Genomic DNA, 15,615 nt, shown 5'->3' with positions numbered 1-15,615 from the left:
GCCGAAAATACCGATTTTCGGCCGTTACCGACCGACCTACATCTGGCCCCTAGGGCCTTATTTATTGTCTTGCTGATGGGATACTGAAGCACAAATGTGTGGATATTCCATCCATTATAAAACAAGTTCATTATAGCCTGTTGCACTAGTAATACAGCAAATGGGATAGAAGTCACATTTGTGACAAAGTTCCCTGTCTGACAAGCTCAAAGTCAGGACCTTAGCTAGGATAATGGAAGGAATATGGTCTTCTTGTCTTCTCAGAATAGAAGAGTGAGCTATCGGCTGAAAAGATACAGTATGGACCAAATGGTGACACTGAAGATAAACATTAGAGCAGTACTACAGCTGCAAAGTGAACATTCCTACCTGTAATATTGTAGTTCTTTCGATTGCTACTTTCTGACTTAATTTGGGTATTGGCGGCATAAGACTCTTCATGCAAAATAATGAATACATATATGTAAACTGGTTTTAAAGGAAAAGGACAAGCACTTCTACAGATGGCATATACTTATGATACATGTATACGTAGATAGCAGTGAAAAGCATGCATCAGAATGTATCCCGTACAGCTGCCAACTGAACAACTGGATGCTCTTTCAGCGTACAGTGTAGATGATGTATGAAGTCAATTTCTAGTTATGAAGTGTATGATCGATGTGTTCAAGTGAAGCCTGCTAATGTGTTGCGAGTCCCTTGCTAGTTATAGGACGTGGGCGCTTTTTGTGAGAATCAGGACAACCTATTAGTAGAAAAGAGATGGGGTCTGAAATATGTTTCACCATACTATTGTAACAAATTTCCAAGGACTACTGTGATGGAAGATCCACCATTAACTGTAACACAATTCAGATGCGCAGGTAAATGCAGATATTTGGGTGGGACGCAAAAAGCAATGTTTTCAAAATTAGGGTCTTGGCATTAGAGGATCTGAGCCCATGTGTAGATACCATACTGTCTTCTGGGCCATTGATTGATCTAGGGGTATGTGAAATTCATGAAATTTGCTTTCGCGTAATAGGTGCTATTACAGGAAAATCATGTATAATTATGCATAATTATTAGAAACGCAAATCTGGAATTTAACACTATATTTTAGCGTGAAATGCATTTGTGCATCCATTTTCGACACGAGGAAGCATTTGGTGCTAAAAACTAGCACCAAAATTGAAAGTGCCATAAACAGCTTCTCGCATTTTCATCATTGGCATTATTCCAGCACTCCTGTGCTATAATTACGCAACACAAGGTAATGGAATAATTTTGATAACTTTGCAGAATAGGCTTGCGTGAAATCCTTGAAATTATGCAAATTAAGTCAATGAAAGAATTTTTTTTGTCCAGGTCCAATTTTATCTTGACAGAAAGGACATGACGTTTTTTACACAATAAATGGACCTTAAGTCAAGGGTTCAGTTAGTGCATCAAAATAAAATAAGTTTGTCAGTTCTCTTTTCCAAAAGCCTAACATTTAACAGAGATGTGCATCATTATTGATATGTGTAACCTAGATCAGACCGTGGTCGTCTGCATAATGTGATTATTCCACAAACCTCATAGTAAAACCATCAACTCCAAATTTGCGGACCTTGGATTACTACTGGATCCTGGACATATTTCCATGTTCTGGAAAATCCACCAAGGGCCCGCCGCTTCCTGGTTGGAGACGAGAACTGATTAAGTGGGCGGAGTGTGAGAGAGCCAATATGGCACTAGAGGTACATAAAGGTTGGTGCAGTCCTGAACATACACATCATGAATCGCTATCTCTTGATCACCCCTGAGGGCCACCTATTTTTGGGCCGAGATGGGGAATTGTCAGATGAAGAGCCTGCTTCTATCCCCGCATTACATACTGCCCAGAGTTGAGCACACTAGAGACTCGCAAAATGTCCCCCGCGCCACGTACATAACACCATCCTCTCTACTGCCCCCCCCGCTCACAGTTCTATGGCTCCTAGACCTTCCCCAGTGAATCAGCAGTCTCTAGTTCCCCATGTTGGACTTAATATTCGTTTCTTGCTGTTTTTGGCTTTCCCTCCCTTATTCCTTTAATTGCTCCTGTTACAGCGTGGGATTAAAAGTACTGGTCTGGATGGACACTGAATGCACAACTGCTTGTATGTACATTGACATCCCATTTGCAACTTTACCTATTTAGACATGAGCTTCAGGTCACTGTATGAGGCTCATTCCACCTCACAGCTTGTTTGTTTGATACCGTGATTTGCTGTTGTTCAATGTGACTGCACCTAGAGTATGGTATAGTATTACCTTCACTCTTCAGGTCTCTTCCTACTGCCCTGCTCTATGATTGCCCTTTGGCATTATGTACTCTTTTTGGACTTATGTTAACACTATTCCCATGTACTGTAAAGCGCTCTGATACCCGTAATGGTCTTGTCCACGCTCTATAAAACTCTGAAAATAAATAAATAAATAAATAAATAAATGATTGCACATCGACTTTTCCATTGTTTCAAATTTAAGTTGTGCTTGTGTGTGCATACAAAATGTATCTCTTATACCTGCGCTAAGACATTGAGTGATACCGTGGATTTTCGCAGATGGCTTGAGAAAGTGCACGTGCTGTTAATCTTTCCTCTTAATCCTATATTCATATTTTTTTCTGTGTGACATAACATTTATAATTCAAACCTTACTTGATTCAAACTAAAAAATCTGATGCTATAACTGAAAATGCAGCAAACGTTTTTTTCGGAGGGTTGACCTATAAGCTTTCTTTGGAGGGAAAGACTCAAAAACAAATTTCACTCATCAAGATCATCTAGGAGAAAAGCTCATATGTTTTCCAAATTAAAATACCTTCAGGCTTTGATTTGCCATTGAGGAGTTTACAGCTGTAGGTCTTTCCAGATCCGTGCTGGGCTTGAAGCTGCTTGGTTCCTTCTTTTGCCTGTTACCTCCCAATGATCTCAGGGGTGGTGAGGAGTCTACCATGGATGCATGCGGAGATGTTTCGGGCAATATGCTAGAGCTTGCACGTTTTTGATTTTTTAGCTTTGTGCTTTTCTTTTCTGTGAACGGTGCACCATGTCGAGAGGAGTCATCTCTTTCCCTTAGACCGCTGTCAGTTTGTTTGCGAGGGGTGGTGCGCGTTGCCTCTGGGGTGGTGAAAGTAAAGCTATCAGTACTCTTTGATTTACAAACCTCGGTTGATGACATTCGTCCTGGAAGAAAAACAAATCACAATAATGAAAAAATATGGAGACCTGAGATCTCTCATTGTAGAAAATGATGTTCTAAACTATTTGGAAATGTTGAGCTGTCCTGCAATACTTGTAGAACAATGGCCAAAGCTAACTCCTGTATGACCAAGAAATTCCCTAAAATGTATTAACCTACTCATACAAATATGAATTTCAAACATGTATGAGGGTCTGTTAAATCGTATCGCCTTTGCAATGCTTTTTCTCGTTTATACCTTACATAGGGGGGGTTTGTCATGGAAGCATTTCTTTCAAGCATATATGCCAACACCATTGTACTTGTTTATAGGTTTAATTACACTGCTTTTAGGATCATAAGCCCATGTCATATATTTCAGCTTTAGTGGTGAGTCTCTGTGGCTTGCAATGCTCCTGAGAAGCTCACAATGAAACTTCAGGAATGAAAAATCACTTATTCTGATTGCAAATCACAGCCTTTTTAACAATCAAATAACATCTCCTGGTATTATAGGGCCGTTGCTAACAATTGAAGCGAACGGATGAATACAGAAATAAAAAGAACGCATATTGTTTGTTCAAGTGAAGAGCAAGTTATTATTACAGCCACCAATGTTTTTTACACTTTAAAAAAAATATATTTTCTCAAACCAAAAGTACAAATAAACATTACACATCATATGTATTATTTTCTACAGTGCAGTTTGGATCATCTTATCCTGACACAGGTTAACTCAGATATATATATATATATATATATATATATATATATATATATATATATATATATATATATATATATATATATATATATATATATATATATATATGTGTCAAAGCAAAACTCCCTCGAAGAAAGAGCAGAGGCCACACAGGGGAAATTTCGGAGCCAGCTTTTATTCACAGTTCACACAGAATGGCGGATGCATTTCAGCGTCATAGCCTTCTTCAGCGCCCGGAGTGTGATCAGGATGCAGGTACAAAATCACGCGTTTAAAATACCCTGCCCCGTCCTGATAGGTGTTCGGGTGCTCCTCCCCCAAGTGAGTCACTTGCGCTAATACCTGATGTGGGCCGCCCAGTGGCAGGCGCCTACATGTCCCAAAATGCTTTGTTCTTGATGGGAGGGTATTGCGAGGGTTGAACAGCAACGTAATTAAGCACAAAACTCCAAAGTCCGTGTTAGTGCGAATTCTGCTTTCTCCTCTGGTCCCCATGCTGCAGCACCCTCCAGACATCAGGGATCGATTCAGCGTGAGCAAGTGTGTGAATACACATTGCCACAGTGCAGTCAGTGACCGCATACACCACCACCTGTCTTCCTGTGCCTGAAGGTGGGCCTTGGCAAATCCAGCAACCTGGAGAAAAACGAAAAACCGCTGAAGCAGTGTCCAGCAAACCAGGGCCAACTTGGAGCTGCGAGAGCCTCTTAAGCGCAGCACTGGAACTGCGCAGAAAAATGTCAAAGCAAAACTCCCTCGAAGAAAGAGCAGAGGCGACACAGGGGAAATTTCGGAGCCAGCTTTTATTCACAGTTCACACACAATGGCGGATGCATTTCAGCGTCATAGCCTTCTTCAGCGCCCGGAGTGTGATCAGGATGCAGGTACAAAATCACAGGTTTAAAATACCCTGCCCCGTCCTGATAGGTGTTCGGATGCTCCTCCCCCAGGTGAGTCACTTGCGCTAATACCTGATGTGGGCCGCCACATATATATATCTCGCTCCACTGGTCTCAGTAACAGTAAGGACCAGCCCTCACGTTGGTATATAATCCAGATCCGGATATAATAACTTACACTTAAATCAAAGAAACGTGTTTGAAGAGTGTGGGTTTATTAAGGCAACCAAGAGGAGCAGCAGATATATATCTATACTACTATTATAAAGAGAGAACACAAACCTTTGAGCCAGGTAAACTAGAAAAGTAATGCACCAATCACTACACCCAATACACCATTTGAAAGGGGAGATATAGCAGAAGTACATAGGCTATAGATGTGTACACCATATACATTAAAAAAGCAAAAATGCCAAAAGTGTAAAAGAAGTCCCTTGGGGGCGTGGTCGTGTGTAAGAACGTGGCCGTGGGCGTCTCAAACCAAAAATGTGGGCGTTCACAGGGACATGCCAACTGCAAAGAACAAACATAAGGCAAGCTTATATTGCACACATAGAGTGCCCCTTACATTGCACACATAGAGCGCACATGCGCTTTCACGGAATTTACAAAGCATTATATGCAGACCGAGAGCGGAAATGCGCTTTCACAGGATTTGAAACCATTTGAAACAAACATTTTCAAATACCAAAAACGCTATCGAGGATTGATTTTTGCATTTTAAAGTAGCGCGGAAATTACCCAAAGCCGTCTGCATAAAGCACGGACCCGCATTTAAATAGCACTGAATTAAACTCGAAGGCAAAAGCGGGCGTGCCTTCCATCGACGATAACTGTAAAATGACGTCACACAGGGGGCAGGGTCAATAAGATTGTACACCAATCACAACGCTGCAAATAAAACACACACACGACTTCTGATAAAAAAAATATCAACTCTGTAACCATTGGCCAAACACGTCATGAAGGGGGCAAACAGGAAGTAAACAAGGCCCCATTTGTTCACGGAGAAACGCTATCGAGGATTGATTTATGCGTGTTTTACATAGCGTGGAAATTACCCAAAGCCGTCTTTATATAGCGCGGACCCGTATTTAAATAGCATATGCGTGTTTTACATAGCGCGGAAATTACCCAAAGCCGTCTTTATATAGCGGGGACCCATATTTAAATAGCACTGAATTAAAGCTGAAGGCGTCTTTATATAGCGCCGAGCTTACCCGAAGGCGTCAGAGCGCATCACAGAAGGCACACTCAGGCACAAGAATAAACGTTACTTAGGCAATGGTAGCACTTGTGCAAGTATCAACACCAAACAAAATGTGAGAGGTAGCATACGGTGTGTTACAAGGGAAAAGTGGTGTGTGCAACTTACAAACAAGTACAAGGATAATGGGCCTTGGTTTGTGCGACTGGGAGGAAGTGCTGAGGTAAGGTGCACGCAAGCCTGAAATGCTGCCCCCAGCCCCCATCTGCCAGGGGCAACGCTGGGGTGGGCTGCTAGTATATATATATATATATATATATATATATATATATATATATATATATATATATATATATATATATATATATATATATATATATATATATATATATATATATACACACACATATATGTATATGCACATATATGTATATATATATATATATATATGTACACACACATATATGTATATACACATATATGTATATACACATAAACATATCTTGATGAGATTCCACTAAAGAAAATCCAGCACTTCAGGAATAATTTCACCACTGACTTTATTTCACTGAGTGACATGTTACGACCTACACGGTCTTTGAGTGACTTTGACAACAACAGTGTAGGACCAAGGATGCAGTGCGAAGTGCGGCGTTGCCTTCTGTGGTGGCTTCAGGACACGGAACCAGCGATGGACTCGCTGACAGAGTCAGCTGCTCTTTTCTTCTGCGGTGACTAAAACCAGTGGTTCCAGAGACGGTGCTCAGAATGATGGTAAGGTCTTTGCTGTTCCTGAGACTTCTTGAACAGGGAGCAAGCTCTCTCTCAAATCCTTGGAGATACTTTGTCAATCAGGATACACACACATAGTTCCTCTCCTTGGCAGAAACAGCTACTGCAGGCCAACCCCAGACCAAACACAGCAAAGGGGCAGTACTTCTATAGCTTTTCCCAGCTCTTCTCCTTGGCAGAGGTTCCTCTTGAATTCCAAAAGTGATCCAAAGTTCAGGTGTCTGGGCCCCAACATTTATAGTTAATTTCTCTTTGTTCTCTTGTGTCAGAGAGGCATTGTCCAAAGCAGATCAGGCCCATTCATGTGTAAAGAAAATCTCCTTCCCCTGCTCTAAATGCAGCCCAGGTCCATTCAGCCTAGCCCTGACTCATCCAGGAAAGGCAGGACATGCCTCAACCCACCCAGTGGCGGTCTACAGTGGATGCACATCCCCAGCCCCTGTTACTCCAAAGCCAGACAGCCAATCCACAAACCAGCAGAGGCACACAGGATGGCTAAGCAAGAAAATGCCTACTTTTCAAAAGTGGTATTTTCAAATACAGAATGTAAAAATCATCCTTACTTAGATTCTGAGTTCAGACATACTAAACTTTATCTTCCTATCTGGTCCCAATGGGAAGTTATATTTATAAGAGGTTATAAATAAACTCCTAATCTATCCTATGGGTCAGAGAGCCTTTCAATAGTGAAAAACGAAATTGGCAGTATTTCACTATCAGGACATGTCAAACACATCGGGACACGTCCTACCTTTCACATACACTGCATCCTGCCCACATTCAAACTTAATACAGACAAAACAGAGGTCTTGGAGTTTGGGAAGGGTCCACCTATATGGAATCAAGCATGGAGGCCAAGGCCAACGGAGGCAGGTAATTGCCCCCTCCCATCTGCTAAGGCGAGGAACCTCGGAGTGATGTTCGATGACAAGTTAAACTTTATAGGACAGATCAATCTCCTGACCTCCTCATGGTTTTTCTTTTTGAAGATTCTACGTAAGATTCTGCCTTTCATTCCCCAGGATCTACGAAGAACGGTAATAGCGGCGTTAATTATCTCAAAAATTGATTATGGTAACACATTGTTTCTGGGAATTGAAAAGTACCAGGTAGTTAAGCTTCAATCTTTGCAGAATGCTTCAGCGCGAGTGTTCCTTAACATACCTAAATACCGTTCCATCTCTGGTAGCATCAGACAGGTCCATTGGCGTCCGATTCAACAGTGTGTCGAACTTAAAGCTCTCTGCCTGGTACATAAGGCACTGCTTGGTGGGGGAGCATTGGACATGCAGAAACTCTTTCCCTGGTAATCCCTGCAACGGGATCTCGGATCAGCCAACACAGGACTAGTTCAGGTCCCCAAATCCAAAGAGCCAGATGGGGAGGGAAAAGCCTATCCTACCAGGCAGCCAAACTTTGGAACAAGCTGCTGGTCATTATTAGGCTACAGCCTAATAGACTGCAGTTTAGGAAAATGGTTAAGACATGGCTATTCCCCTCAAAATATTTCTGCTACTGTCCCTAGATAACAGATTACACGTTACTCTCAGCGCCAAGACACCTCTGTATTTGTGCGCTCTACAAATAGGTTACTTACTTACTAACATGGGTACCGTGGCCCTACCTTAGGGGTGACTCGTGTAACGAAAGGGAAGATTAGGGCCTGGCAAGTGGGTGCACTTGCCAGGTCGACATGGCAGTACTAAACTGCACATAGACACTGCAATGGCATATCTGAGAACATTTTGCAAGGCTACTTGTGTGGGTTGCACAATCAATGCTGCGAACCCACTAGCAGCACTTGATTTACTGGTCCTAGCCACACACAGTGCACTGTACTAGGGTCTTAGTAGTAAATCACATAAGCCAATTATGGAACCACTAATCTATGACAACAATTTACAGAGGGAGTACTTGCACTTTGGCACTAAACAGCAGTGCCCAAAGCTTCTGGACCAGCAAAAACAAAGTCCAACAGACAGTAAAAACACACGAGGCAAGGGGAAACCCACAGAAAGGATGGCAGGTCTAATGCGTGTCCCCTCCAACTGAAATGTGGGGAGAATTACCCACCCTCTTGGGAGTTCTATTCACTATGGCGGAAACATCTGGACAGACCATCAGCATTGGCATCTTCACATTGTCAGTGCTTTTTTTACTTTAGGTATTGGATTAGTCATCCGCCAAAATGTTCAGGTGACTCAAGATCGTAGCTTTTGCAGAGATTCTTTGTTCTGGAAGAGATGAAGGAGAGTAGAATAGAAGGAAGTGAGGCATTTGATTGATAAATGGTAAGTGACGGCATAGACAAGGAAAATAATTTGCCTTGTGACAGCCTTATATAGGAAACATTACAATATGTTACAAGATAGGCCATGATCTCTCTGGGGGATAGTGATTTGAGATAGACAGGGACATCTGGCCTGACTCTTCCCTGGTCTCCGTTTTTAGATATGATATTATAATCCACTGAATTGAGGTTGATTATATCTGCCACTGAAGAATTTATGAACAAAGTGCCCATGATGGGCAGGATAAGTGGTGAGATCATGAATGTCAACGGTGCTTTTGACATGCTGACCTCACATCGATGAAAGTGCCTGGTATGGGTTTGGCAGGAATAGTGGAGAGAATGGAATCCACTGACATTGTAGTGGGGAGGGAGAGTTGAAAAAGTAAGAAGCACATGGGTGAGAAAGGAACAAAGTAGGAGTGCTGAGAACATCCAGGCCAGCAGCCAGTGTGTGACATAATACATCTAGAGGAAACATCTGTAGAGAGTGCCATAATTTACTCTGGTGAAGATCAGGTCAAAAGGTGGAAGGCTAGACTGTTTTTTCTGACTCAATAGCTTTACATGTTTTAGAAATTATTCTATCAGTGAGTTATTGATAATGGGTGAGAATACAAGCTTCAACTAATGAGAAGAATGAATAGATTTAACTGAAAGACCTTACCTAATTTTACATGTCCAAGGTGGAAAAAAGATGAGCTCTGTGTTGATGTCACCTTTTAATGAGCTGAAATAGCTATTGGCAATTAGAGTTTATGGGCTGACAATGAGCGAGTTATGTTTAAATGCATTTGTTTTTTACAATGCTTATTTTAAGGAATAGAAAACTTTGTAGCTCATTAGGACGTGATGTGATGGGCTCCAAAGAGTTTTGATTGACCATGATGAACATACTAGATGTGGCCAGAAGGATAAAGTCATTATGATAGGAATTAATTAGTATAAACAACAACGAAAGAGTTAGGCCAAAGGAAGAAACATTCGGGTCCATGGATCGGAACTGATAGGTGGTTGGTGGGCGTGCATGCTTGAGAAATTCTATCAGCGGCTATAGCCCCCACCTGGACCCATGACGTGAAGTTAGTCTTTACTTCACAATCATTCGGCTTTTGGAAATCCTGAATGCTTCCACGGAAAAACCGTGAGTTTGTTCCCTACATCTCCTACAGGTCAGGGTGCGCCTTAGCGTGCGCATACTGCCGCGGAGGGTCGGTCCTGACGAATGCTCGCCTAATTGCCTATCTGAAGCAGAAACATGTTGACCATCCTTTGCTCTTAATTTAAATTGGATGTGCATGGTCAATTTAGCCAGCTAACGAACATCTGCATCACCTGCTTTTAATGATACCTGGTTTTCCACCATTAAAATTATATTGAGAATAAACCAAGGCATCTTTTAACTTGCACTTTTTGAATATCACGAATACCTGCTCCACTGTAATTCAGGCGTCGTAGCACACCAGGGAGGCATTCGGCCTCTCTGATGGGAACCCAATGATGAAGCATGTCACCAACTAGGTGGTGAGTGAGGGTTCTTTTAAACAAGAGTGATTCCTCGTGCTGACCCCTCCTTTTTTTTTCTTCCTTTGGCCTCACTCTTTCGTTGTTGTTTATATTGATTAGGGGGACCAAGAGTGACTCCCTGAGTATCCCTCCCTCTCCTGTTGTTATTACACAGGAATTAATTAGTGACACAAATGTAGGATGAGGTGTGTAGGAAGTCATTTGACTTCAGGCATTGGCATTGCAGAAAATCCGCAGTCCTTTGCCCATACGACAAAACAGTGGATCATAATAAGAACATCCATTGATCAAGAGAATCAACACTGTTCGAGTCAGAAACAGGTCTCAACCTCAGAAAGTATTGGAGTCAGAGAAAGCTGTGTACTTGATGCAATACATAGTAGCTAATCGTGTCACAGTTAAAGATGTGGCAGTACGATGCAGAGATGCTAATTTGACTTTCAGTTTGCAATGCATTTGCACCTAACCATCTGCAAATAATTGGGACAAGATGTAATGGTTTTGCAGTTAGCCTTTCTTAGGGCATTTCATGATAGTTTTAGCCATGTTTCGATGTACATGTCAACCTTCCCATGGACAATGTAAGCTAATGAGCAGAAAAAAACCTAACACATGAGAAAGTGAGCTAAACAATTAATATTTAAGATAGCTGCCCATATTTCGTACAAGAGTGCATGCAAGAAAAGAAGTAGCAGTCTATGTCCTTCATATGCTCTCATCTTTTTCCTTTGGACAGTATCAACATGACTGTTGCAATAAAGAGATCAGAAAAAAATTACTAGACCACTTGTGGTTGGTACCAACAACCAGGATGTGTGTGTGGTCAATAGCACAACTACAGATGACTGCTATGCCAGCCGAGCTCCCATAACCCAAACACAGATGGATTGACCCAGTTATCACTGAGCCTCTGTGCTGGGTTGTGACCTACACGTTCCTGATGGCTGCCCCCTAATGGCATCAAACTGTGAAACCCTGGCTCATGGAGGAGCTAACGCCCTTCGAGTTTGCCATGGACCCCGAAGCTGCAGTATACATGGCTAGGATAGCTGGACAGGAGCTCATTAATCATCAGATTGTTGTTCCGGCCAGGCAGGATTCCCTGCCAGCAGAAGAAGAATCATGGTGGTCTATTCTGACAGCTATGTGAAGCTTTCGAGCCCAGGAAGGTCCTCAGAGGATGTAAGGGTTGAGATTCAGTTTGGAGATTTGAGGGTGTGCCTTTGTGTCTGAAGTATTCTAGAGTAGTTTTGCCCTAATTGTAGCTTTTTGTAGCTCTCATAACCATGATAAGGTGAAACTGAAAAGAGTATTCTGTGAATAGGTGAAAGTAAAGTAATAGTTAAGATGAAGGGTACAGAGTCAAATGTTGATTTGTCAATGCTATTTAAAGATACTCAGTCAAATCTGATTTCTTCGGGGGGGGGGGGGGGAGCATAGCTTTGCCAGCCAGCTGCAAGATAGCCACACTTTGAGTGGGCTCTGCTGGCCACGCCTAAAATCCGACCTAATCCTATAGACTCTGGGGTGCGGTGATGGCCCTGATCATATATGGCTGGTTCTGCCACTCTGTGGGGTGCGTGTAACTGTTTTTCTAGCCACCAGCCATTGGGCAAGAAGCCCGTGCAAAGATCTGCTGCACCAAGGGCCTGAACACAGCTGGAAAGCGAAACCATGTGGGCTGCGGGCGCCAGGTGCTGTGACTGCAGTATCTGGACTGCGGCAGCCCAGGCAGGGGATCCGTGGGCTGCGTGATTCAGAAGTGATAAATTACCCAGGCCAGCGGAGGAGGACCCACATGATAGGAGGTGGCCTGAACCAACCTGGTAATTGGCGAAGACTGGGACGAATTCCCCGCTGAGAAAGCCGGTGCGGCTGTTGCTGAGGAAGCCAGAGATTGCTGGGATGCAGCAGAGGCGAAGGGAGCAGTGAAGTACTCCAGGTAAGGGGGTGAGGGATGCTGCGGGTGGGGGTGTTGCTGGGAGGCATGCTACCCGTGTTGTGGCTGGGACATGGGTCGGCGGGTGCCGGTGGTGCTTCATTGATAGCTCGGGGGTGGACATGTGCCTTCCCCTATGCCCCAGCCGGCCTCTGCTGCGGAGCCTGCCCTCTTGCTAGATCCTTTGACCCACCAGTGGGCTGACCCACTGCGATAAAAGACCCACAGGAAGAGCTGGGGTGGCCGGCAGGCCCGGTGGGCTGACTAGGCCAGCGCTTGTACACGTCGCAGGTAAAAGCACAAGAGGCCATGGGCTAGTGTTCGACTGTGTCCCCCCCCCCCCCCTGGAAGTAACGGCACAAAGGCAGCATTGACTGGAAGATAAGTGGGAGGCCTGTGTACTGCAATCTAGAACCCCCTCCACAACGAAAAGAAGATAAAAGGCAGGGGGGCTGCTTAAAATCCTTGTGGCTAATCTGCCTAGCGATTTGTGGCACTGGTTAAAGAGGGAAAGAAGTACTCAGAGTGGGAGACGGATCCCGGAGTAGCTGCACATCAGAGCTGCACTGCGGCCACCATGGGCAAAGCGGATGCTAAATAATCTAAGCTCTCTTTCAAGAGCCGGCGGCAGACTCAACAGGACGAGCCCTCCCCAGAGGCGAAGAACAAGCCACGCAGACTGTAAGTGCTGCCTCCTGTGATGATGATCGTTGCTCGCTATTCATGGAGGTTAAACTCAGTCTTACCACCATAGGCTTAAAGCTAGACCAACTGTCTTTTCGCCTTGATCAAGTTAAAGACAAAGTGGACACTCATGACACAAATATCGTGCAGTTGGAAGCCAGAGTTTCGGACAATGACGATGCCCGGGCATATGACAAGAGGCGGCTCCTCAAGTTAGACAAAGTTTCTGGAGCCGATTAAAGCCAAGAATGAACACCTGGAGTCGTGTTCCAGAACGAACAACCTCAGAATAACCGAGTGCCAGAATCTACAGTGTTTTCCCAGATGGAAGACTATGTTGAGGCACTGCTGTGTGAACTCTTTGGTAATGTTCTCTCTCCTATCTTCATTGTGGAGCGAGCGCACAGATGGCTTGGATCACGACTGCCGCTGGGTGCCATGGGCGCCCAATAGTTGACACAGTGTTAAATTATTGGGCTCTAGATGCCGTAAAGCAAAAAGCATGTGAGATGGGAGAGGTAAAACATCAGGGCAATGTCCTTTACTTTTTTTCCAGACTTCACTCTGGCAGTTCAGGCAGCGCGTCAGGAGTTTCTCCCAGTCAAACACATCCTTCAGAAGCAAGATGTGCCTTATGCTCTACTTTATCCGGCCAAGCTGCGTATAAACCATGAAAACACAATGCTTTTTTGTCACGGATCCAAAGCTGCCCTAGCGTTCTCTAAGAAGCTGGAAAAAAAAGCAAGGCCTCCTCAAAGACCACGGATCACCATGAAAATATTGCCACCAGCGACAACGATTAATGGTTTGGACACTCTGGTTCAGGACTGTGCTGACATAAAGTTAAACCCACACGTAACTGTGTGAGGTGCGCCCCTCGGAGATGGGATGCTAACTATCCTTTCCTCAAGAATGAACAATCCTCACAAACTGAAATGGCTTGGCCACCCTGTCTCTAGAACAGGGGAGACACCTGGAAGAGGCCATGCCCAATGGGATCACTCCCTAAGTTCTTTCAGGTTGGGACGTGAGACGGAGGGTGGGAAGATAGCCACAACCTAATTGGGGGGTTGGTGTGGGCCTGGGGAGTGTGGGGATAGTTCTAAATGGGATGGAGGTTGGGGGATGGGAGAGGGAGGGGGTGTATGTTTACTTGGATGGGACAGAGCTTACTGGTTAGATGGGTAAATAACAGGCTGGACATGGCACCTGCAGTACAGTAGGTATACAAGAATGCATGCTTGTCCTCCCTGCGCAATGTCATATGTCTCATCACTTTGCAACACGTTCATACTGAACTACGGACTGCATGGCTAAACTAACTTGCTTGACTTTTAGTATCCGGGGTCTCAACGACCACCAGAAATCCTGGTTGGTGCAAGCTTACCTCGCTAGGCAAGGAGTGGATGTGTGCCTCTTGCAGGAGACGCACCTGACAGAGGCAACTGAGTCTAGGCTCTGTGTATGATAGTGTGGAGAAAAGTATTCATCTGTATATTCTAATTACTGCAGGTGTTGCTATCCTGATCAGGAGGGGGCTACCATGGCGCACTACTCACACTCTCATAGATAAGGAGGGGAGGTATGTCATTCTAGATGGAACGTTATTCCAGCAACCCATGACCCTGGTAGCAGTGTACGGGTCTAACCAGGATGACTTGGGTTTCTTTATGAAGGTCTGGAGATAAGCGGCAGAATCCGGCCCGAGGGCGGTGGTGTGGTTACCTGGACTGCGGCGGCAGATCACCTCCTAGCACGCTCTCGGATCACGCCCCGGTGCGATTGGTGCTGACAATGCCGCACACTATCCTGCAGGCGTTCTCCTGGTGGCTCCCTTCCACACGCCCTACGGGACGCAGTGTTGCGGGAGAAAATCTGTACTGCTATTGCAGACTACTTTGCAAACAAATGCGGGATCGGTTGAGTCGCCATCTTCATTATGGGAGGCTGGTAAGGTGGTATTGGGCGGGGCATGTATTGCGAAGCAGGCTGAAGTGCTAAAAGCGATCAGAGGTACCTTGAATAGACTAAAGGCAGAGATCAGCAGACTAAAGCTGGTGCAGGCTACTAAACCCAGCCAGGCCACATTGGCAGACATTAGAGAAAAGATATCAAAATATGACAAGGAAGCTGAAAGGGAGGTGAACTACTTGGGGAGAGAGGCAAGAGCACGACAATATGGTGAGGGAGACCAACCCCGCAAGACCTTGGAGGGGTTCCTGCATAGCCTGCAGACCAACTGATCACCTCCCCAGCTGTGTTACCAGAGGTAATGTCCTACTTCCATGCCAAGCTATACACTGCGAGTGCGACTACGGATCAGCTAACCCTACTAGAATACTTGGTCACTATAGAGCGGCTGTG

General features: G+C 44.4%; 1 protein-coding gene across 2 annotated transcripts in view; it reads right to left on the bottom strand.

Moving 5' to 3' along the window:
• The window catches only part of ZBBX (zinc finger B-box domain containing), a 551,428-nt gene that overhangs the window by 153,923 nt on the left and 381,890 nt on the right, over positions 1-15,615 (bottom strand). For both annotated transcript variants that reach the window (XR_015300974.1, XM_086944333.1), the window contains exon 15: positions 2,830-3,194. Coding sequence is in view for 1 of the 2 variants with exons in the window: in XM_086944333.1 (XP_086800459.1) it covers positions 2,830-3,194 (365 nt within the window). In the remaining variant the exon portion in view is untranslated. The remainder of the gene's footprint in view (positions 1-2,829; positions 3,195-15,615) is intronic.

The sequence above is a fragment of the Lissotriton vulgaris genome, chromosome 11 (assembly GCF_964263255.1).
Source record: "Lissotriton vulgaris chromosome 11, aLisVul1.2, whole genome shotgun sequence".
Classification (NCBI taxonomy): domain Eukaryota; kingdom Metazoa; phylum Chordata; class Amphibia; order Caudata; family Salamandridae; genus Lissotriton; species Lissotriton vulgaris.
Note: the sequence above shows the minus strand (reverse complement) of the source record. Positions and strands in the feature narration are given on the sequence as shown.